The sequence below is a fragment of the Taurulus bubalis genome (assembly GCF_910589615.1).
Source record: "Taurulus bubalis genome assembly, chromosome: 15".
Taxonomy (NCBI): domain Eukaryota; kingdom Metazoa; phylum Chordata; class Actinopteri; order Perciformes; family Cottidae; genus Taurulus; species Taurulus bubalis.
Genome location: NC_136603.1, coordinates 13,120,666 through 13,142,285, shown reverse-complemented (window position 1 = coordinate 13,142,285; position 21,620 = coordinate 13,120,666). Strand labels below are relative to the sequence as shown.

General features: G+C 41.9%; 1 protein-coding gene across 1 annotated transcript in view; it reads right to left on the bottom strand.

Annotated features, from left to right (window-relative positions):
* Nucleotides 1-17,069, bottom strand: part of rapgef4a (Rap guanine nucleotide exchange factor 4a) — a gene marked incomplete at both ends in the record, with an annotated part of 32,772 nt that extends 15,703 nt beyond the window's left edge. Inside the window, 4 exons of the mRNA XM_079230898.1 lie at nucleotides 13,061-13,207; nucleotides 13,720-13,808; nucleotides 13,933-14,075; nucleotides 17,002-17,069. Coding sequence (XP_079087024.1) covers nucleotides 13,061-13,207; nucleotides 13,720-13,808; nucleotides 13,933-14,075; nucleotides 17,002-17,069 — 447 coding nt within the window. The remainder of the gene's footprint in view (nucleotides 1-13,060; nucleotides 13,208-13,719; nucleotides 13,809-13,932; nucleotides 14,076-17,001) is intronic.
* Between the last annotated feature and the right edge of the window lie 4,551 nt (nucleotides 17,070-21,620).

Sequence of the window (21,620 nt, the reverse complement as noted above, 5' to 3'; positions counted from 1 at the left end):
CCCAGACTTTTATGGGCTAAATGTTTAGTCAATGAATTGAGAAAGTAATCAGCAGATTACCAAATTAATCCAAATAATTATTAATTGCAGTTCTGCTCTGTCTGTGCACTGTGAAATTTTAAACTTTATGTCTCGTCTAACATATATCTTCGGACAGAGCCAGCCTAGCTGTTTCCCCCTGTTTCCAGTCTTTACGCAAAGCTAACCAGCTGCTGGCAGTGGCTTCATATTTACCATAAAGTCAAGAGAGTGGTATTGATCTTCTAATGTAATACTTGGCAAGAAAGTGGATATGTCTATTTCCACAATATGGCTAACTATCCTTAAATGAATCAGTATGATTATTTTCACATTAGACTTTATCATTTTAATCCCATTTTATCATCTTGGCTTGGACACTCGGGGGAAGAGAGGAGCAGAGCTGTCAGCTGATCACCACCTGGTGGTGAGTTGGATCAGATGGCCGGGAGGCTGCCGGACAGACCTGTTAAAACCATGCGTGTGGTGAACTGGGAACGTCTGGCTGACGTTCCCAGTTCCCAGAAGGGGTCTTCAACTTCCACTTTCGGAAGAATTTCTTGTGTATGCCGGAAGAGCCTGGGGACATGGAAACCAAGTGGGCCATGTTCAAAGCCTCCATTGTGGAAGCGGCTGCCAGGAGCTGTGGTTGGAAGGTAATCGGTGCCTGTTGTGGCGGCCACCCGAGAACCTGCTGGATACCAGCGGTGAAGAAGGCCGTGAAGGTGAAGAAGGAGGCATTTCAAGCATGGCTGGCCCAACGGTCTCTGGAAACAGCAGACAGATACCGGGGCTGCAGAGGCAAAAACCCAGAGTGTGGGAGGAGTTCGGAAAGACCATGGAGAAGGACTTTCTGTGGGCCTCAAGGAAGTTCTGGCAAAACGTGAGACGACTCAGAAAGGAAAAGTAGGGTGTGTCTCATGCTGTGTTCAGCAGGGGTAGAGAACCGAGGACCCAGACTGGGGATATTATCGAGCGGTAGAACAAATCCTTTGAGGAACTCCTGAACAATACCAACACGTCCTCCATGGAGGAGGCAGAGTTTGAAGACTCGAGGGAAGACGGCGGAGGTTGTTGAGGTAGTCAAAGAGATTCACCCTGAGATGCTGAAGGCTCTGGACATTGTTGGGCTGTCTTGGCTGACATGTCTCTTCAGTGCGGCCTGTGGAGTGGGGACCGGAGAGTGTGCGCCAATTATTTGGGTATCTCACTGCTCATGGCCATCTGGAACACCCTCCTAAACCTGCTGCTCCCGCGACCCGACCTCAGATAAGCGGAAGCTAATAGTAGCATGGATGGATGGAATCATGTCATACACCAAGTAGAGAGATTTACACAGTAAATATACTACAATTGTGATACAATGTTATATTGAATACATAAAAGGCCCTAAGACTCAAAGATGTATACGCCTTGTTTACATAAATTTACTAAATGTGTCATGTGCAGCTGTGCCTCCCCGTAGTCTTTCACTGTACATATCAACAATAACCAACATTTGGACAGTCAATAGTCATAAGGCACAAAAAAGCCACAATGGGACTCACAGACAGCTCTGAAAAGAATGTCCTTTTTGTATTAGCGGTACAAATGTGTTTGACTGCACCCTGTGTAAAGCACGGATAAACCTTTAGGCGTGTTCAACTGTGTGAAATAATCTGTCACGACATCCAGACAGCAAGCACAATGGTGTAGTCACACAATGTATAGTGTCAATCTGTGTATATAGAATAAACATAATAATTGACCATCTTTTTCATTGATTTACTCTGAGCAACTGGCAGGTGTTACAACCACTTGCATGATAATAAAGAAGTCACATTCATGACTTACAATAGAAGGTCTTTGATCCCCAAAGGCTCCTTAAAAATCCCTTTTGACAGATTTCAACCCGACATAAAATCCATCACAATTAGTACGCTGAAACATCAATATATTCCTTAATTCTAGTAGAGAAAGCATATCTTAGTTGGAGAACCAATAAATCGTTTTAGTTTTTTAGCATCTCATGTAACTCAAAGAATATGACAGAGTGATACAAAAACATTTGGCCATAAAAAAATTATAATTTTAAACGATCAGATACACAATTACAGAACTACAGAATTGCGGTGAATGTGGTACATTATTAGCAAGTGCCGAAACAAGGCAAGCATGACTAGTGGGTCAATCAGACATGCGAGTCAGACCTGAGGCAAATTCAGAATAATTATAATCAATAACAAGTCACCGCTGCATCATAGTCAAATTAGCTTAATTATTCCATTATTGACCCAGAATCCGACAGTGTATTGACTTGGTGGCTTCTAATCTCACGACCCACAATTTGAAGCTTGATGACGGGATGTTTCTTACTTTACTTCTTTTGAGGACTCAGTATTGTACTTTAAACCCTTTATCAAATATCCAGATTATTTGTATTATTAATTTCCAAAAAGTGCTCAAAACTGAAAGACAACAGTCATTGTCAAGATAACTGGGAGTGATGCTGCGTTCCATTTAGCTCAGAAATCGTAAATTGGAGCTAGGAATAAAGTCACATCCGAGATGACTCCATTCCAGTCCAACATGTAGGAAAACTTTGCTCCAGCAAGGTTAGCAATTGTTAGCCATTGTTAGCAATACCCATTGTATTACGCTGGTATTTTGAGCATACAAACACTGTCAAAAATAGTCATATTTTTTATCATAAATTCCAATAGAAAAGCAAATGCAATTTAAATCTGTCTCTGAAAGTGATATTTTCTGAAACTTATGAAGTTCAAACAGTTTAAATAACTAACATTTGATGTACTAGACTAATAAGCATGTAAAGTATACAGACATCTCAGAGTAATTTCATCATCACACAGCTTTTATCCTTACATGAAAAGGAAGTTTACAAACGTCTCTCAAGAACAGATGTGCCATTCTGTATTCCTCCAGTGAAGCTAGGTCAACTGTTTACACTAATATGCTCTCATACACTGACTCTTACATATATCTTAACCCCATATTCTACTAATAATGTGCATGTTTTCCCCCGTACACCTTGTGTATAAAAAAGTAAAGATTGTCACCTTGGAGTGAGTCCATATCTCTATCTGATGCATATTCTTGCTCTGCCTTCAAGAGTTCACAGATGAGTTTAGTCTTATCTGTGTCAGAACAACACACCAATGAAGATATAAACCAAGTCATCTCAGTGCTCCTCCTCTGTTGTTCACGCTTGATCACCTTATTGCATTATGCGCATCAATATGCATGAATGCACTGCTGTACTTTCAATAATTCACCCCAGATTACATAACTCACATGTTCTCAAAGCAGTCACTGATTATTGTGAACTCTGAGAGGCACACTTCAGGCCACTTAAGGGAAACAATTGGGAGGAAAACTCCTTCCAAGAGTTTCACTTTCACTTTCCTCCCAAGCTAAAACAGAATATAACTTCAAAATGTCTAAAAAAATACTGAATTCTACTTTTGACATTTGGATTGAATTTACTGATAGTTCTGCAACCCCAGGAAAAACCACTCTGGACAAATGTCTAACCAGCATTTCTTTCACTTTCCCCATATATAACACAGTGCTTCTCATGAAACAAATGCATTGGATTGTTCAAAGGTTTGGCAAAGATTACCTAAAGCTGCTACCAGCGTCCCATACAGCCTATTATTGTTGTTAATGACTGGAAGGTCCTCCACACCTTCTTAATCCAGGTGTTAACAAACACTCCAAGCATGTAAATCCAGTCCTAAGAGTCATGGGTCACATCGAGCATGGTCCAGCATGATCCAGCAGCTCTGTCACCGCAGCCTGGACGCCACTCTGAGAGCAGAGTGAGCAGAGTGTCAGACCAGCGGAGTGCCAGTCAGTCTTCTGAGCAGCAGTTGCTAGGTGATTACTCAACTCCAGTCACTGAGCACACTGGAGAGCATACAGTATTCTCCCTCTCTCCCTCCCTCTCTCACTCCCTCTCTCACTCCCTCTCTCTCTCTCCCTTCCTCTCACTCCCCCCCCCACCCCCCCCTCCCTCTTTCTCCCTCTCGCTCTCTCTCAAGCCTCCTAAACTTCACACATAATACAGAAGTAGTTACTAATTTTCGGCTTGGCCACCTTCACAAAAGAAGAGTTCAAGTCTCGCAGGGTCCGGAAAATCAGATATATATAAAATAAATACTTAAAAAATGTCTCTGCTGCTTTCATCAACATATAACTCCTCAGGGAGACATTTCTTCTGTGAACACACCGGCAGAATTTAGTTAAGCGTGTGGATTGTCCTTTGTGCCTCCAATCCAACTCTAAAATGTAAATACATTAGTCTACCATCCAGTATGGTGTTCCTCTCCCCGAGCTTCTTCCTCTCAAGGACACAGACCAGATGGCATCTTATCTTTGACCTTTAAGACTTCGATCCACAAGATGCATTGAACTGCCTGAGAATTTTCAAACCAAGAAATGAATCACACCATCAAGAGCTTAATAATATGTATTCCTCCCCAACATTAACTTGTATTTACTGAATGCATACATACATATATATATACACATATATTGTGTCTCATTTTAAGGATACTTTCATTAATAGTATATCTCAAGCGTTTGCATTGTGTAGCTTGTTTTATATTATCAATTCTAGACTGCATGTAACAGGCTGTAACAGTTAATTTAATGAAGTAAAACAGTCAGTGATGGGTCATAAAATGCTCATTGAGCAAAATTACAAGCATAAAACAACTGTATATACATTAACACATTTAGTGTTTACTTTTATTTAAAAGTGCTCAGCTTACAAAACACGCAGAGGGGGAGTGACTACATTCTCTGCTCAGTTAGACATTACTCCACTATATCTTTACATAGCAAATAGTTGTTTGCTTATTAATGCTCTGAATGTCAAACAGAAGTTCAGACATACATTGCCATCAAACTGATTTTGAGTCAAGAGACAAAGACGGGTAATGGATGTAACTAGAAAACAGAGAGATGGGGCTGAGCAGGTGTGGATGTGGTTCACTAACTCACCGTGTCAAATCTGACTCAGTCACTTTACACTCTCGACTGAAAAGACACAGCTTAGATACACTTTCAGTAAAACCATGTGATGGACAATGATGTCTTATTTTGGGTGTGGCATCATGGTCATTCTGAATTTGATGGAATAACGCTTTTTATTGAACAGGAACATATTTAAGACAAGGCAATTTTCTAAAATGTATTTTAGATGTCAATATGATGGACTGAGTCACTGGAGAAAGAATATATTTCATTTTCCATCTTCACTTCCCATGACAGCAACAAATTTGATTTGGCATTGAACTTGATTTACTGTTGTTTTTTTGTTTGACATCAATTTCATCTGCTCCCCTCCATGCTGTGGTTCAACTTGTAGAGACCGACCAACTAAGCAAAACATATTTGTCACATGTGCAAACGCTTAAACAAGGTGATGATATGGAAGATGAAAGCTAAGAGAGATCTAGCTTGTGTGCCAGCTGAATGATTTTAATCCAGCATTGTTCTTTCTACTGCAAACATTATTCTGCACAACAGAAATGTGTTGGCTTTTGTGAGTTTACATTTGCTGTAACTCTTAACCTTCATCCTAGATCGTTCTATCTCCTTCATCTATTTTGATCTAAATCATAAAGTCTTACAGAAATCCTGTAAAAGCCTTTACAACAACAAATATTACTTTGTGGACTGAATATGGAAGCAAAATTTGAGCTGATAACAAAATCTGCATGACTAGTTGTGTTTTACTTTCCAGGTTGGAGTTCGTTATGTCATCTTTTGATGATGTAATGACTGTGTAAGCCGAGATAAGGGTATACAACAGAAATGTGTTGATATAATCTTCCTGCCCTTTCTGTACACATATCCGCTGGGACTCCAAACCTGCATGTGGCATACAACTTGGATGCTGAATCACCAGAGGATCCATGTGGCCTTGCTTTTCCAACACCTCTCCACCCAATGGAGACACCAGAGGGCACGCAGCGTCCCTGCCACTTCCTGTTCATCAGCCTTCCCCACTGGCTGCTAACCAGGCTGCTTCTATGGACTGATGACACACCAATCCCACACCCACCCACTCTCTCTGCTCAGCACCCAACAGATATTGGAGCCTAATCATGCCTGCAAAATACTTATAGCCAAAAGCATTTACACACAATGTAACTCAAAGCATGTGCAGTGCGTATCAAACTGTCCTCCTAAGATGTGTAATTTGTCACATCTAATCCAATATATCAGACCTTCCAGATAATGAAAGCAGGGCTACTCAGGCCACATGCAAGATGACGTAACTGGACAAGGGCTGTTTTATGACCCTTCAAACAAAAATCACAACTATGTTGTTTCAATCCCAGTGCCCATCGGAAGCAGGAAACAAAAGGGAAAGCAAATTGATGATCAGGCCGAGCTTTGGTTAGCGTGCCCGAGTGTGCTGAGCTCGGCTCATGTCTGCTCTGTTAAACAAACAGCACGCTGCACGAGTTGCATGCATGAGTGGTACCCATAGACACTAATGCATGCACTTGTCATGCACTATAGTCACGCGCAAGAAACATGGAAACAAACATAAATACATAACCTCAAATTTACGGAACAATTACATATTTTAGGAATAGGAGACAAAACTGGACAGATTTACACTGAATAATTGACTTGGACAAGCATGAACAAAAACAATTATCCACGGGTTTATTAGGGCAATGCTGGGCTCAGTCTGGCATAGTTTTTAGAGTACTCGACCACAGGAGGACATATCTGTGTGGGAGGAGGGAGGAGGAGGAGGAGGTGTGTAACTTTGTTTCAGGGCTTCCTCCTGGCATCAATAAATGGAGTATTTCTCTGTTCACTATGGTGTTCAAGAATGTACACAATTAAAATACTGATCTCATGCAGCTCAAGGTTTATCATGCACCATCAAATATATTTCAACTTTAATAAAGCCAGTGTGATGTATATAGACATTTATTTAAAACAGCCAGAAAGACATCTAGGGAATAATTGAAGGCAGTTTGGGCCCACGGTGCATCAGGACAAGCAGATAAAGTCTGATGTGTGTTCCCACCAGCAACAAGATGATACTACATAAGCAATTGTACTGCATTGCGACAATACTGGGAGGAATAAATGAGCACCAGTGCCAGGTAGAATCATTTGGTAAAACTGTTGCACAAACAACAAATTGTAAAATACTGGGAGCTAAAGTATAGATTATCTGTCAACAAGCTGATTATGTGAATGTTGACTCGATAGCCCTTCAGTCACAGCTTGGCCAACTTGCAAGGTAAAGCCAGCTCAGCACATCTAACAACAAAGGATCCATGTATTGATGCTGATGCTGTACATGGTCAATTGTTTTTGGGTGAATTATATCTAGAAACAATACTGAGGACAAATAGAGTGCATTTCTCATTTAGAGAACCTGGACTGAAACTGAAACAAACATCCACAAGTTTTAAGACTTGGTATAATGATAAAGGTTTCATTACCTTGTTAAAAAAATCTTCAAATCAGTGTTGTAGTCCAGACCATGAACTGAGACCAAGTCATGATCAAGACCAAAGGTCCCTCACTGCATGACACGTGATATTAACATGTGAGACATGCAAATCATAGACACTCCTCAAATTGATCTGAAACATCCACAATCCCATAAAAGCAAATAAAGATCCCTCTTCATTCACCTCTGTACTGTGAATGGGTGTATGTTTAAGTGTACCACAATTCTTCATGGTCTTGATGAAATAATCAAAAAGCATTGCAGAAGTGAATTTTCCATATTTTTCTATTTCTATGAGCAATCACAGTCTCAAACAATGTAAATTGTTGTTGTAAATTGTTCAACTGCTTGAAAAAAATATTTTTGAGCGCAGGATGTTTTTAACATTTAACACATCACACTTGTGTTAGTTGCATATTGGATCATGATTGGCTCATAGATAAATTGTGATGTCATTAAATTCAGTGTAAGACTCAGATTTAAGGTGTGTACATGCAGAGAAAGTTTCCCTCCTCAGCAGATGAATGTGTCAAACATTAGTCCCTTAAGAGATCGAAAAGATGACACAAGATTATATATGATTTTCCCAATGGTGTGAACCAAACTATAAAAAAAATACTATATTATTATTATTATTATTATTATTATTATTATTATTATTATGCCTCCTCTGCTGAATCGCCACCTTAATGTGGTGGAGGAGTTTGAGTGATCCTGGGAGCTATGTTGTCCGGGGCCTCCCAAGGCAAACAGGTCTCGAGGGAGAGCCCAGACTAAGAGCAGTTAAAAAAACCCTGAAGATTTACGGCCCACGGAACGAAGCTACCTCGCCCGGACAAGGGAAACCGGGGCACCCTCCCGGAACCAGACCCGGGAGGGGAGCTCGACGGCGAGCGTCTGGTGGCCGGGCTTTCACCCATGGGGCCCGGTCAGGCTCAGCCCGAAAAAAGATCATGGACCAGCAACCCTGTGGACTCACCACCCGCAGAGGGAAGCATCGGGGTCGGGTGCTATGCAGACCGGGCGGCGGACCAGGCAGGAGACCTGGGCGAGCCGGACGCCTGCAGCATAGACTAGCTCTAGGGACGTGGAACGTCACCTCGCTAACGGGGAATGAGCCGGAGCTGGTGCAGGAGGTGGAGCGGTACCAGCTAGATATAGTTGGGCTCACCTCCACGCACAGCATGGGCTCTGGAACCAAGCTCCTGGAGAAGGGTTGGTCTTTGTCCTTTTCTGAAGTTGCCCTGGGTAAGAGGCGCCGGGCGGGAGTGGGGATACTCACGAGTCCCCGGCTGAGCGTCGCTGTGTTGGAGTTTTCCCCGGAGAACGAGAGGGTCGCCTCCCTGCGCCTACGGGTTGCGGGAGTAAGGCTCTGACTGTTGTTTGTGCTTATGCACCGAACAGCAGTTCAGAGTATCCGGCCTTCTTGGAGTCGGTGGGAGGGGTCCTGGAAAGGGCACGGCTGCCGCTTCCATAGTTCTCCTGGGAGACTTCAATGCTCACGTGGGCAATGACAGAGAAACCTGGCGGGGCGTGATTGGGAGGAACGACTTGCCCGATCTGAACCCGAACAGTGTTTTGTTGTTGGACTTCTGTGCTAGCCACGGTTTGTCCAAAACGAACACCATGTTCGAGCATAAGGTGGCTCATAAGTGTACCTGGTACCAGAACACCTTAGACCGGAGATCAATGATCAACTTTGTAGTCGTATCATCTGATCTGCGGCCATATGTCTTGGACACTCGGGTGAAGAGAGGAGCAGAGCTGTCAACTGATCACCACCTGGTGGTGAGCTGGATCAGATGGCGGGGGAGTCAGCTAGAGAGACCTAGCAAGCCCAAATGTGTAGTGAGGGTGAACTGGGAACGTCTGGCATAGGATCCTGTCCGGGAGGTCCTCAACTCCCACCTCCGGAAGAGCCTCTCACACATCCCCAGGGAGGCTGGGGACATGGAATCCGAGTGGACCATGTTCAAAGCCTCTATTGTGGATGAGGCCGCTAGGAGCTGGAAGGTCATTGGTGCCTGTCGTGGCGGCAACCCGAGAACCCGGTGGTGGACACCGGGGGTGAGGGAAGCCGTCAAGCTGAAAAAGGAGGCCTTTCGGGCAATAGTTGGCCCAGGGATCTCCTGAAGCAGCTGACAGGTACCGGCAGGCCAGAAGGGCTGCAGCTGTGGTTGTCGCGGATGCTAAAACCCGGGCATGGGAGGAGTTTGGGGAGGTCATGGAGAAGGACTTTCGGTTGGCCAGTCTACATGTGCTTTGTAGACCTGGAGAAGGCTTTTGACCGGGTCCCTCGGGGGTTTTTGTGGGGGGTGCTGCGGGAGTATGGGGTGCCGGACATGTTGGCACGGGCTATCCGGTCTCTGTACGCCTGCAGTAGAAGCTGTGTTCGTATCCTCGGTAATAAGTCAGACACGTTCGCTGTGGGTGTTGGCCTCCGCCAGGGCTGCCCTTTATCACCGGTCCTGTTCGTGACTTTCACAGACAGGATATCTAGGCGCAGCCAGGGGGCGGAGAGGATCCGGTTTGGGAGTCTCGGGATCGCCTCTCTGCTGTTCGCGGATGATGTGGTCCTGTTTGCCTCCTCGGACCGTGACCTCCAGCATTCACTGGGGCGTTTTGCAGCCGAGTGTGAAGCGGCAGGGATGAGAGTTAGCACCTCCAAATCTGAGGCCATGGTGCTCTGCCGGAAACCGGTGGATTGCTCCCTCCAGGTGGGGACAAACTGCCTACCCCAAGCGAAGGACTTCAAGTATCTTGGCGTCTTGTTCACGAGTGAGGGTAAGGTGGAGCGGGAGATCGACAGGCAGATCGGTGCGGCTGCAGCTGTAAAACAGGCGCTGTACCGGTCCGTCTTGGTGAAGAGGGAGCTGAGCCGGAAGGCAAAGCTCTCCATTTACTGGTCGGTCTACGTTCCAACCCTCACCTATGGCCACAAACTCTGGGTCGTGACCGAAAGAACGAGGTCTCGGATACAAGCTGTCGAAATGAGCTTCTTCCGTAGGGTGGCCGGGCTCAGCCTTAGAGATAGGGTAAGGAGATCGGACATCAGGAGGGAGCTTGGAGTCGAGCCGCTGCTCCTTCGTGTCGAAAGGAGTCAGCTGAGGTGGTTCGGGCATCTAGTCAGGATGCCTCCTGGACGCCTCCCATTAGAGGTTTTCCAGGCACGTCCAACTGGTAGGAGTCCCCAGGGAAGACTCTCCCGGCTGGCCTTGGAACGCCTCGGGGTCCCCCAGAATGAGCTGGAAAGTGTTGCAGGTGAGAGAGAAGCCTGGGTCGGCCTGCTGAACCTGCTGCCACCGCGACCCAACCCCGGATAAGCGGTTGAAAATGGATGGATGGATGGATGGACTATATTAAGCTTAATCCCTGCAGATCCCAGAGGTATAGTCGTTGTCAGAGTACCGTGCAGTTCTAACGGATGGAACTATTGATTGAGTTCATGTTTGCTATGGCTCCTAATTTAAAGTATCACACATTATCAGGGCGGTTGCAGCACTTTGTCTGTCAATTTCAGGAGACAGACACAAATGCAGCACAATATGCAAACTGTAACTTTCCGAAAAGAAAAAAGAAAGTAAAATAAGAATGCGTTTTATGAAATGAATTGCATAACTAATGACGTTGAGAAAATGTAATCTTGAAAATAGTATTCTTGGGGTCTTCAGGGAGCCCAGTCAGTATTCCTTGTATGTTAAATATGTTGCTATATAAGGGTTAAACCAACATACAATCAACAAAACTGCAGCTGCAATATAGTTGAAATGTGTGATATGAAGTGGGTGTTTGCTTATTCATAACTACATTATAGACCTAACAACGCAACCATGCCAGATACTTTCCAAAGAAAAGCAGTTCCATAATATCTGTGAACCATTCTGTGCCTGAACTACATTTAAACACAGTTGCTTCACAGTGTCTCGATACATCACAAAACAACCAAGACCAGAGAGATCTTATCCTAAGGACAAGATATGACAATGTGGCCATCAGAACCAGAAGCCATAAAATCTCATCTGAAACACACCTTGCTGAAGAGGTCGTCTGAGGGCAGAGGTGAAACGTGTAGCCTTACTTCCACGTTAAGGATCTGGTCACACTGCTGCTGGCCAGTACGCTAACACAGACACAGACCATAATCTAACAGCCCCGTATGCCCTTTGGTCCCAGAGGAAATGGGCTGTCTCTCTCAGTGAACCAGCCCATTGCAGCGGCTCCAGCAGAGGGGGAGCTGAGAGGGACGAGGGTCCCTTTGATGTCATGCTTTACGCAGCATGACATCAAACAACTAACAGGCAGGAGATGGAGGGATGGGTGGTGCACACTGACCAACCATACACAATGCTGCTTCTCTTAAGTATCTTGTTACGATCAATCTCATATTTATAGTATGTTGAATTTCAGGTTTGTCCTGACACCGTGAGATATGCTTCTATACTATTATGGTAGATTATCTGAGTAGTTGGTCTGTGTTATACTTGTGTTGAGTGACTGAATTAGTGCACACAGCCGAACCAGAATGACCCTTTTCCTTTTCAGCACTGCACTTCCATCTAGTGGTCAGGAACTGTAAACCTTCTACTCCCTGATGAGACCATTTATGTTGTGGAGTGCTAACACACAAACGTGGGAGCAGAAGCTGAAGTGGACAGCTCACGATATTCCTGCACGGGGGGTGGCGGGAGAACAATAAATTAACAATCCATTGATCTACAAGATACGGCACGGATCGCCAGCTACGCTTTGGCTTGTGCTTGGCTCAATTCGTCACAGTTTTCTAATTCGACATTTCAATTGCAATAAGAACAAATTCAGACAGGTGGCTGTTCCCTGGCGTTCAGCAGCCCCCTCAGCCAGGTCAGAAATTAAAGGATGAATGGAACGAGACGCAAGCTGCCTTTAAGCTTCCCACCTAGCTGTTAAGTCTGAAAGTGTTGATATTAACAATGAGTCAAATTTTCACTGAAAATATATTTAAACAATAGCCGCATTTACCTGTTAGTGGGGGATTCTTCATTTTTTTTACAGCCTCATAATCAGGCTGAATCAACAGAGTCAACAGAGACCCAGAGATCTGGGACCCGGCTAGTTTTATTCTAGAAAAGGACTTTAAATGAATCCTTGTCATTTTAATTTTATGAAATGTGAATACTTTATGTAATCTCTCTAATTTTAGTCCTGTGACTAAAGGGAAACAGAGTCAGACAAAAGAAAATGACAAACTTTTACTTGTATTTCAGAACCTGCTGCTGAACTACCGTGTTAAATATGTCCTGTTGTTTGTTTTGCTGTCCATCAGTGTTTAGGGGTTTGTGCGTCTGTACGTAGCTTGGCTGCAAACTAATTCTCCTGTTAGAAACATTGAAGATATTTTGAACTTTGAAAAAAGACATGCTTGCACATATTTTGGTAGCAGCTCTTTCAGACCTCTTGATACAAGCATCGACCGGGAGTTAATCTCGGAGATGTGTAACAAGCTGCAATGTACGCGCAGAATGCCTGTAGTGTGATTCAAGTACAGATGGAGCAGATTGAGGTACTCACCTCCCACAGAGACCTGAACTCCCTTTGCTCAATGCGTAGGAGCTCACTGAATTCCTGTGTGACAATAGTGGCGTGCCGGGGGGTGTTATCCAAAATCGACTCCCCAAATGCTCTGCCAGTGCCCAACGTGCATATAGTAACAGCATCCTGTAAAAGAAACACAGAGGGTGCATTGCTCTATAAGGATACAAAATCCACCCAGACAAAGAACCTCTGAAATGCTAATGCTGTCCTTATTCTGCTGGATGAATGGCCCTTTTTGAGGCACTTGCGGAGCACTGATCAGATCACTTCCAACGGCAACAGGCAATCACCTGAACACTTGTGTTAGATAGATGGACGCTCTCCAATCTGTAGAGAAATTACTTCAATCAGCACCCAAACAAACTGACTGAGGTGCATGAAGCAGCGGTATTAAAAACTAATCAGTAATGTCCCCTAATGTAATAAGCAAAATGTTCTTAACAGCTTACACTCCATATAAACTGGAGGTTGAATGTAAATTATTTTGCATATGTGATGAATTTAAAGTGCACCTGAACTGACAAAATCATTCAAATATTCACAGAAAGATTATAAAATCTAGAACATTCTGCAGCTTTAATCCCAAATTTTGTAAATTAGCATATCAAATTACCATAAACGTATTATAGTCGTACCTGATAACTTGATGTCTCTGATACTTTGACATCCAGTGAACCAGAAAGGACGGCATACCAGCTGGTGCCAATATCTCCTTGGCGATACACTAAAAAAAACAGAACAGTTTCTAAAAAAAAATCAACATGCTTGTAAAAAAAAACATCCTTCTATTTTGTTTTATTTATTACTTTATACAATATGAGCCTTTTAGAGCATGTATTTTGACCTACAGGTGATGCCTTTCTCCAAGCACTCATATAATCCACACAGGCAAATCTGCTGCAGCAAACTGGGGTGAAATCTTTCAAAGGCCTTCACACTTTTCAGACGTGCCAGGATTATGTCAACATCTTCTCCAGAGCGCTCTGCTGGCCTGGAGAAAGAAAAAGAAAAAAGGGGCAATGTACAGGTAATGGGAAAAATAAATGTACATAAGGCACCTAAAAAGGCTGCAGAGTTAGAGTATAAGTGCGTCTTGGCCTGGATTCTGAAAACACCTGTAGCTCTGTAGGAGAGATGTGACACCAATGTATCCCTGAGGAACACTGTCCTCTGGTTTCCTGTTTCAGCTCTTATGTCATAACTTAAACTGGCACAACAGCAGCAGCCTGGACAGAAGGGCAGAATTCACAACAGAACTCTGTCATCATGAATTTAGACAACAAACAAGTGTAAACACATGTAAAAGTGTAACAACATTATTTTTACAATTACAATATATGTATCACTTCCTGTTTCATGGCATGGTAATACTTAGTAGTAGTAGTAATTAAGCTTCAGTTAAGAAGAGCATCTTTCTGCACGCTGTGCTATCTTTCCTTTCCTTTCTTTTTCAACTCAGAGGACACTCACACTTTTCATTTCAACCGATCAGATTTCGCCACAACTTGTGAGAGCCAATAATCTCGTTGTCAAATCTAATCTAATAAAGATATATTTAGTAACATTCTCGATGCAAAGTATACATTGAAAATCTTGTGAAGAAGCTGTTTATATATTTTCAAACTATGATTTACATGTTAGCCAGAAAAACACTGTCTTTTGGACAATGGTGATGTTGTCTTTGTGGGTAAACTCTGCTCATATGTAATATTACAAAGTAGACTTCCAGAAGTCTTCAGCTTTGTTCCTATAAATGGTTTCCTTCCCAGTTGAGGACTAAAGTTCAGAATAGGTCATTATGTAGGGTCTTAGGTAACGATAACAGCTTTGTTTAAGTGTTCACAGTAAAGTCTATATTTCTCTATGGAAAGTTGCACAGAGCTTTGCACATGTTTGTGAAACCAAGCTGCTCACTGATCATTTGTTTCCAGTAGATACATATATTTACATACGGATATAATTGCTTAAAGTAACTCTACACATTGTTGTTCATCCCATTGAACTAAATCAATGTGGGACCTAAATGATGGCAGAAAATGCTGATCACATTCATATCACCACAGATCAGTGTGTGATTTATCCATCTCAATCCTCTATTGTCTGTATCACACGGCCCCAAATGTGTTACACTGAATCTGGAGCCTCTGATGTAACATGTGGGTGGTTGTACTGTAGCTTATATCACCTTTGAATCCATATTCATCCTTTAAAAAATGAAACAAAATAATTCAGTGCTGATTTCACAGCTGCAGAAATCCTCTGACTTAATGTAGCTCTGAAAATAATGTGTTGTGTTATATTATCAGCACAATAAAAGTGTTATCACCCAGCTTCATCATGTATTCCCTGGCAACCTTTCAACCCACAGTACTCACGTTAAAGTATCTCTTTACTACCCTAATCGTGATTGGACTGTATAATCACACCTGAGCCCACATTATTGCAGCACTGCGTACTTTGTCAACCACGCAGTCCAATGACTTTTCAGATGGAGTGAGGAAACGCAAGAAAATATTTGTGTTCATCGCCTGACTTGAATTTCAAAATTAGCAACAGAACAATAAAGTGAAGCAAACATGCCACAGGTATGTGCTCGGAAAAGGTGACTCATACAATTACCGTTGGATTTGTGCGACACATGTGGCTTCTAGGACTAACCGGAGGAAATCACTGTGTAAACACATCTGGCAGACTGCGTCACTTTGTTGTTTTAGCTGATGCACTTTGGACCTCTTCTTTGTCACCGCCCCTCTTCATTTACACCTGAGCCAAGTGTCCAACATCCCTGCCTGTTATTTGTTCACTTTCCACTATTTTGCATCCGAGTGTGGAAGTTCAAGGTGTAAAATGTAAGCTCAAGGAGGTGCTGTCAGAAACCCCCACAATGGAATTAATAAATTAAAGTGCATATCAAGAACACCGTCACACATATTACATTTTTGTGCAGTGCATTTGTAGATGATAGGCATATGCATTTCATTTGAGCAACACTGCACCTGTCAGTGATGATGACTCGTAAATATATGAAAGGCAATTCTGTTTTATAGCTTTAAAAATCAGGTTGTTATTGGATGACTTTTTAAAGCAAGACCTTTGCAGCTGCTTGGTGGTTTAATAAGTCCTCTGGCAGGTGTTCATGCAGCAGTTTCAGCTTCTGGTCAAGTGCTCTGCAGTGATTTGGGACAGAATGTGAAGCTAAGGTACCACAAAATTGCATAATCACGATCAGAGCTATCCAGATTGTATGTTAAATATTCTAATGGCTTATTGACGGTAATTTTGGTCTCACGACTAATCGTGTCGTATTATAACACACAAATCTGCTGGACCATTATGCTCAATTGTATTATATATTAAACATAATATGCCAAATAATCAGGTAGCCCAGGGTGTGCGGATTAAGCAATAGCATGTGGTTCATTTTCTGCTTATTACAGAGAAGATAAAGCCAAGGGACCTTTTTTGTCTTTGGGAAACTTTTACTTGCTCTTATAGAATCAATAGAACACATTTTAGTGATAACTGAAACAGCTGTTTGGTGATTAATGTAGTCAGAGGTGCAAAATATATTTTCACAGCATTTCAAACGCATGTCTACAGTTGTTCTTATAGCTTTGTTCCAATATTTCACCGATCGATCCTTTGACCAGAGCTACAGTTGCACGTTGTTTGAAGCCCAAATGAACGCGTGTCCTGATATGGATGCTACACATGGCGCGTTCAAAGAGGCCCCAATTAAAACTCCGGAGCATCTTTATTCCGTTGGGAAATTAAAAAATACAGAGGCGACAATGTTTAAATTCAGCTACTGAAACACAACGCCCAGCTCTATAGGCGGGGGGGGGGGCAACATCGCTTTATTATTCCGTCGCTCGCACGGTGGCCCAAAATGAGTTGCAGTGACGTTTTATAAATACCTCTTATCCAGACAAATAATCCACTCGACAGATTCTGACGAATGTGAAGAAGTGTGCGCTGCTACCATCTTGAGATCCTGCTGCTGCTGCGGAGGTGGAGAGGGCTGGACCACAACACTTCATGTGCCTTCACTCATCCACTGCTGACAGTCGGTGCGCGGTCCGTGCTGCTGCTGCTGCTGCTCGGGCTTACCTGACCAACAGGAAATGCAATAGGGCTCAGCTGTAGTGCGCGTGAAGCCTTAAAGCAGGAGGCTAATGAAGCTCCGTTTGTTGTGATGAAAAAACGTGACTCGTTTTTCAAATACAACAAGAGATCATGCCTTCACTGAAGTTGTCCACGTGTTGTTTGGTGTTCACTTCACTTCAGGGTCCTTCTGGAGGCTTTAGTTTGCAGTGCTGTTGGACTATATACTGGGAGGTGTGTCTAATATGTTGCTCACACTACTTGTTTTGCTATACAAAAAAATAAATGCTTTTAGCATAACCAAATACACTTCTACAAATCGTCATGAAGTTAGCATTTATTACAGGGCTGTTGTATTAGATTGTCTTAGTGTTTTCTTTGTTGACCTAATAAATATACAACTGAGTGTAAATAATAATAAAAAGAATATGTATGAATGGTTTTCTAAATTCAATATTATTTCTGAGTTAAAGAGTCCCATCCTGATGTATAATTGTCTGGTTTGTGAACTAATACAACATACATTGTAAATAATTGCAAAGTGTAGCACACATTGAATAGCTGCTCATACCGACTTATGTCTCTGCCTTGTGATTGTCATATAAATATAATATTAGCATGAGCATGACTGCATATATTGACCATGAATGAATTGGCAGGAGTTTGCAGGTCGAGGACATGGGTACATGTCCCTTGAATAAAGTGGACAGTCAGCACAATGAGTGACTTCTATGTGGATATTAGCATACTGTTGCAAAAGGGTGACCATATGGGTAGCCGAACATCCACATTATCATCATGAGTATCCAGCTCATCGGGAATATGCAAAAACTCAAGACATAAATCTGACTGCAACTGCCTCCTGCAGCTCTTTCAATGGGACTGATGGCTTGCCTTCTATCAAAGTGGGAGCATGGTCATAATGGCCCTGAGAAAAAGATGCTTTGTGATTAGGGGCCACATAATGAAAGGGTCATCGGTCTCTCCCAGTTACCTTGGCAACAAACTGCCACAGAGACAGAAGTAACAAGACTCAGTGCTGCAGCTCCACAAGGCTGTGCTGACAAATGTGTGAAGAAAACTGTCTGTGCTGCTTTCTTTGTCATCACTTTAAACGAAGAGCTGAGTTTGGGGGCTACTAGAAAGAAAATATTCAACCAAGAAAAATAATCAACTTGTCTTCCCCGATGATAATTTAAAAATATGGGCCAATCCTCTCTAATGATGAGCATTACTGATATGCACAAATCTGTAACTGCAATCATCAGTGGCTGTAGTGTCAGTTCTCTATTCAAAGACCTTATACTCAACCAAAGTGCATCCAAAATATTATAATGCTCCAAGGGTTTCAAATGTTTTGTGATGATTATGAAAATTGAAGATTATGTACTGCTCTTTCCATGGCTTGGACAGGGCACGTATAAATCATAACTGGTTTTTTAGGGAGAAGGTGATTAAGATGCTTTTGATCTTTTGATCTTCATCACATTTTTTTCAACCAATATTTAAAATCCTGAACTTCTATCTACCACTAGATGGTAGAATACCCTCTATGATAGAAAAGAAGATGAACGTATCAGAGCAGAATGGGATTCAACTCCCCATTCAGAGTAAAAAGGGAGGATCATTCTGTCTTAACGCTGATTTAAAACTTGTTTGGGAATGTAACCAAGGCCTCAATCTGACACTGAAATATTTAGAGTTCATTAGCATGAGAAAAAATGTCCACTGTGGGTTTTCCCAAAACTGTTTTGCATTTTAGACCATTAGTGTGGTGGACATTTTATACATTTGTATTATTGTCTGCCTGAGTACTCTGTTATGTATCTTGAGAGAGTTTTTGACGAAATACCTTGACAAAAGTTAAAATAACTAGTTTTCAATTTTTAGTAAGTGAACCGTAATCAAGATTATTTAGTAAAATGTTCCAATAATCAAGAATGAGCACACAGTGCAACTCTTTATCGTTCTCCTTCCCATCACTTTGTTGCCCCCTCTCTTGTTAAGATGAACAGTGAGGATGCAGGACTGAGCTCAGGCCAGGGCATGCACAACACAAAACACACATTCCTAATGCTGCATATCACCAACTCAGAGCTGCAACCGACCAACACATAACAATGTGTGAAGATGCCATGCACTGTAGTACTTTGCCACAACCTGCTATTAGTTCTCGTGAGCAGCCAGCGCACAAACCACTGCAAAACACTGTTCTCTCAGAGAAACCTTGAAATCACAAATTTTTTCAAGGGTTCATGGGTAATTCATATCTTTATCCATTGCAAGCAATTGTGCAAGCAATCCTGTTTTCTGAAAAGGCTACAGAATTGCTATTCACACTGAAAAGCACCCCACTGAGAACAGCAATATTTAAACATGACACCCTCTCCAGTTTTTTTCTTTTATGTGTGCCTTGCTGGATTGAGTTTGAGACATTGTCTCAAAGGTTACACTGGCTTCTCTGACCTGCTCTTCACCTGCTCCATGTTTCCATTTGCTTGGACGTGCTCGTTATATGTTGTTTGAAGGGTTGCTATAGGGAGCACTGCCTTGGCTGTGGCTTGCATGTTACTACCCCTGGGAGAAAGCACACTGACTGTGCATATATGGCTTTTCAGACCCACAGTTGCTAGAAGATGATCTAGCAAGCTGGAAATGGTAAACACACAGACACATGCAGCCCTTATGTGCACACGCAGCATAATTTAAGATTCCAATGAGTGTTTGGAAACTTATCTGTTACCGCTGGTTTGTAGAACTCTTAACTGTGAACGTTCAGGGTCAAACTTCCATTAAAATGTATTTGTTTCTTCTTGCCAGATGAAAATGTTGAGATGTTGCATTTGTTGTAATAGACATGGGTCTTACTTGAATGAGCAAAGTCCAAATTCCTGAGTCAACAATTTGACACTGTTTAGACTTTTCTCTCACAGCTCACCCAGAGCCCAGAGCCAAATGTCAAGAGATTTAAATAATACTCATGTATACAGAACACATTATAAAGCCATTACAAACAGTGTAAACAAACAAACAAACACTTACTTAAATGATGTACATGTGTGCTTATACAGAGCTATATATAACCGTCATTTATCACATAACTATGTCTCAAATGGAATGTGAGGGCAGATAACTCAGGGGAAATGCCTGATGACCAGACCTTTTCCACAGAAAGTATAACTCTGATATTATGGGCTGAAATAGACACAAATATATAATTATTTTATAATTTGCTCATTCATTTTATTAATATTAATATTTGTAAACTAATAATTTAGGGAAAAGGCAATGCTGGAAGAAAAATATCTCCAAAGTGTTGAGGATTCAATATTTTATGTTTTATGGAATTAAAAATGTAGGATTACACTTTAGGCAACTGAAAAATGCTTTTGAAATAGATCACCATCTGTTCAGGCCTCTTGCTGCAGTTTGGTTCATATATGTATCAATAATTACATTGCTCTTTGCATTTTGTTACGTAATTATCCTCATGTTTATTTCCTAACATAGACACTAAAGAGTTTAGATTCAGAATGTATGATGATTTGAACAAACTTAACTTTATACTCTTTTGTCAAACTGGATTTTCTTGTATTTTTCATCATCATTTTATATATGCATAAATAAAATATATAAAACACATTAACATATTCAAATATTCAGTCAAGATCAAAGAATATCTTCGATCTGGCTTCTATTTCAGTTTGACTGGAGGATATGTTTGCAATATAGGTTCTCAGCTAAGAAAATCTAACTTTCATTCATATATCTCTGCCGAGCTCAATGAAAACAGAATCTCTATATTTTGTGAATCAAGCAGGCGCGTGCGTATTGTTAATGCCAGTTATGTAAAAGAAAAGAGCCACCTTGCAAAGTGTTGCTCTCTGGAGAGGGGACCTGATTTTAAACATGCCTGGCCAGTAAAAAACTAAATGCATTATTACACTTTAAGAGTTTTTATCCATTCTACTTCTGTCCTGAGAAATCACTTTAACAGATATGTTTTGCATATGAAAAAAGATATAATAAAAGAAGAAAAGAAGAAATTTCCCAAGACACAAATGTATGCAGGATATAGGAACTCTGTTGATGGCCTACTTTAATTGAGAGCACAATTAGGGATTAACCAGACCCACTCTATGTAATATAAAGGAATACATATCATATACATGACACATCTGTGAAGTGAGCCATCATAACCTGGATTAACTCTTATGGGGCGTTCAGAAGATTTGCATTAAGGACATTTTTACAGTAGAGGTGTTAACAATGGCTGTGTTCTATTCAAGTGTCCCAGTTAGTCATGACAGTGTGACTGTGAGCCAGCATAGATTACATTTATTTGTATATTAATTTATGACGCTTTTACCCAAAGCAATTTACAATAAGTGCATTCAACCATAAGATAAATTAGACTGAAACCAAGACTGGT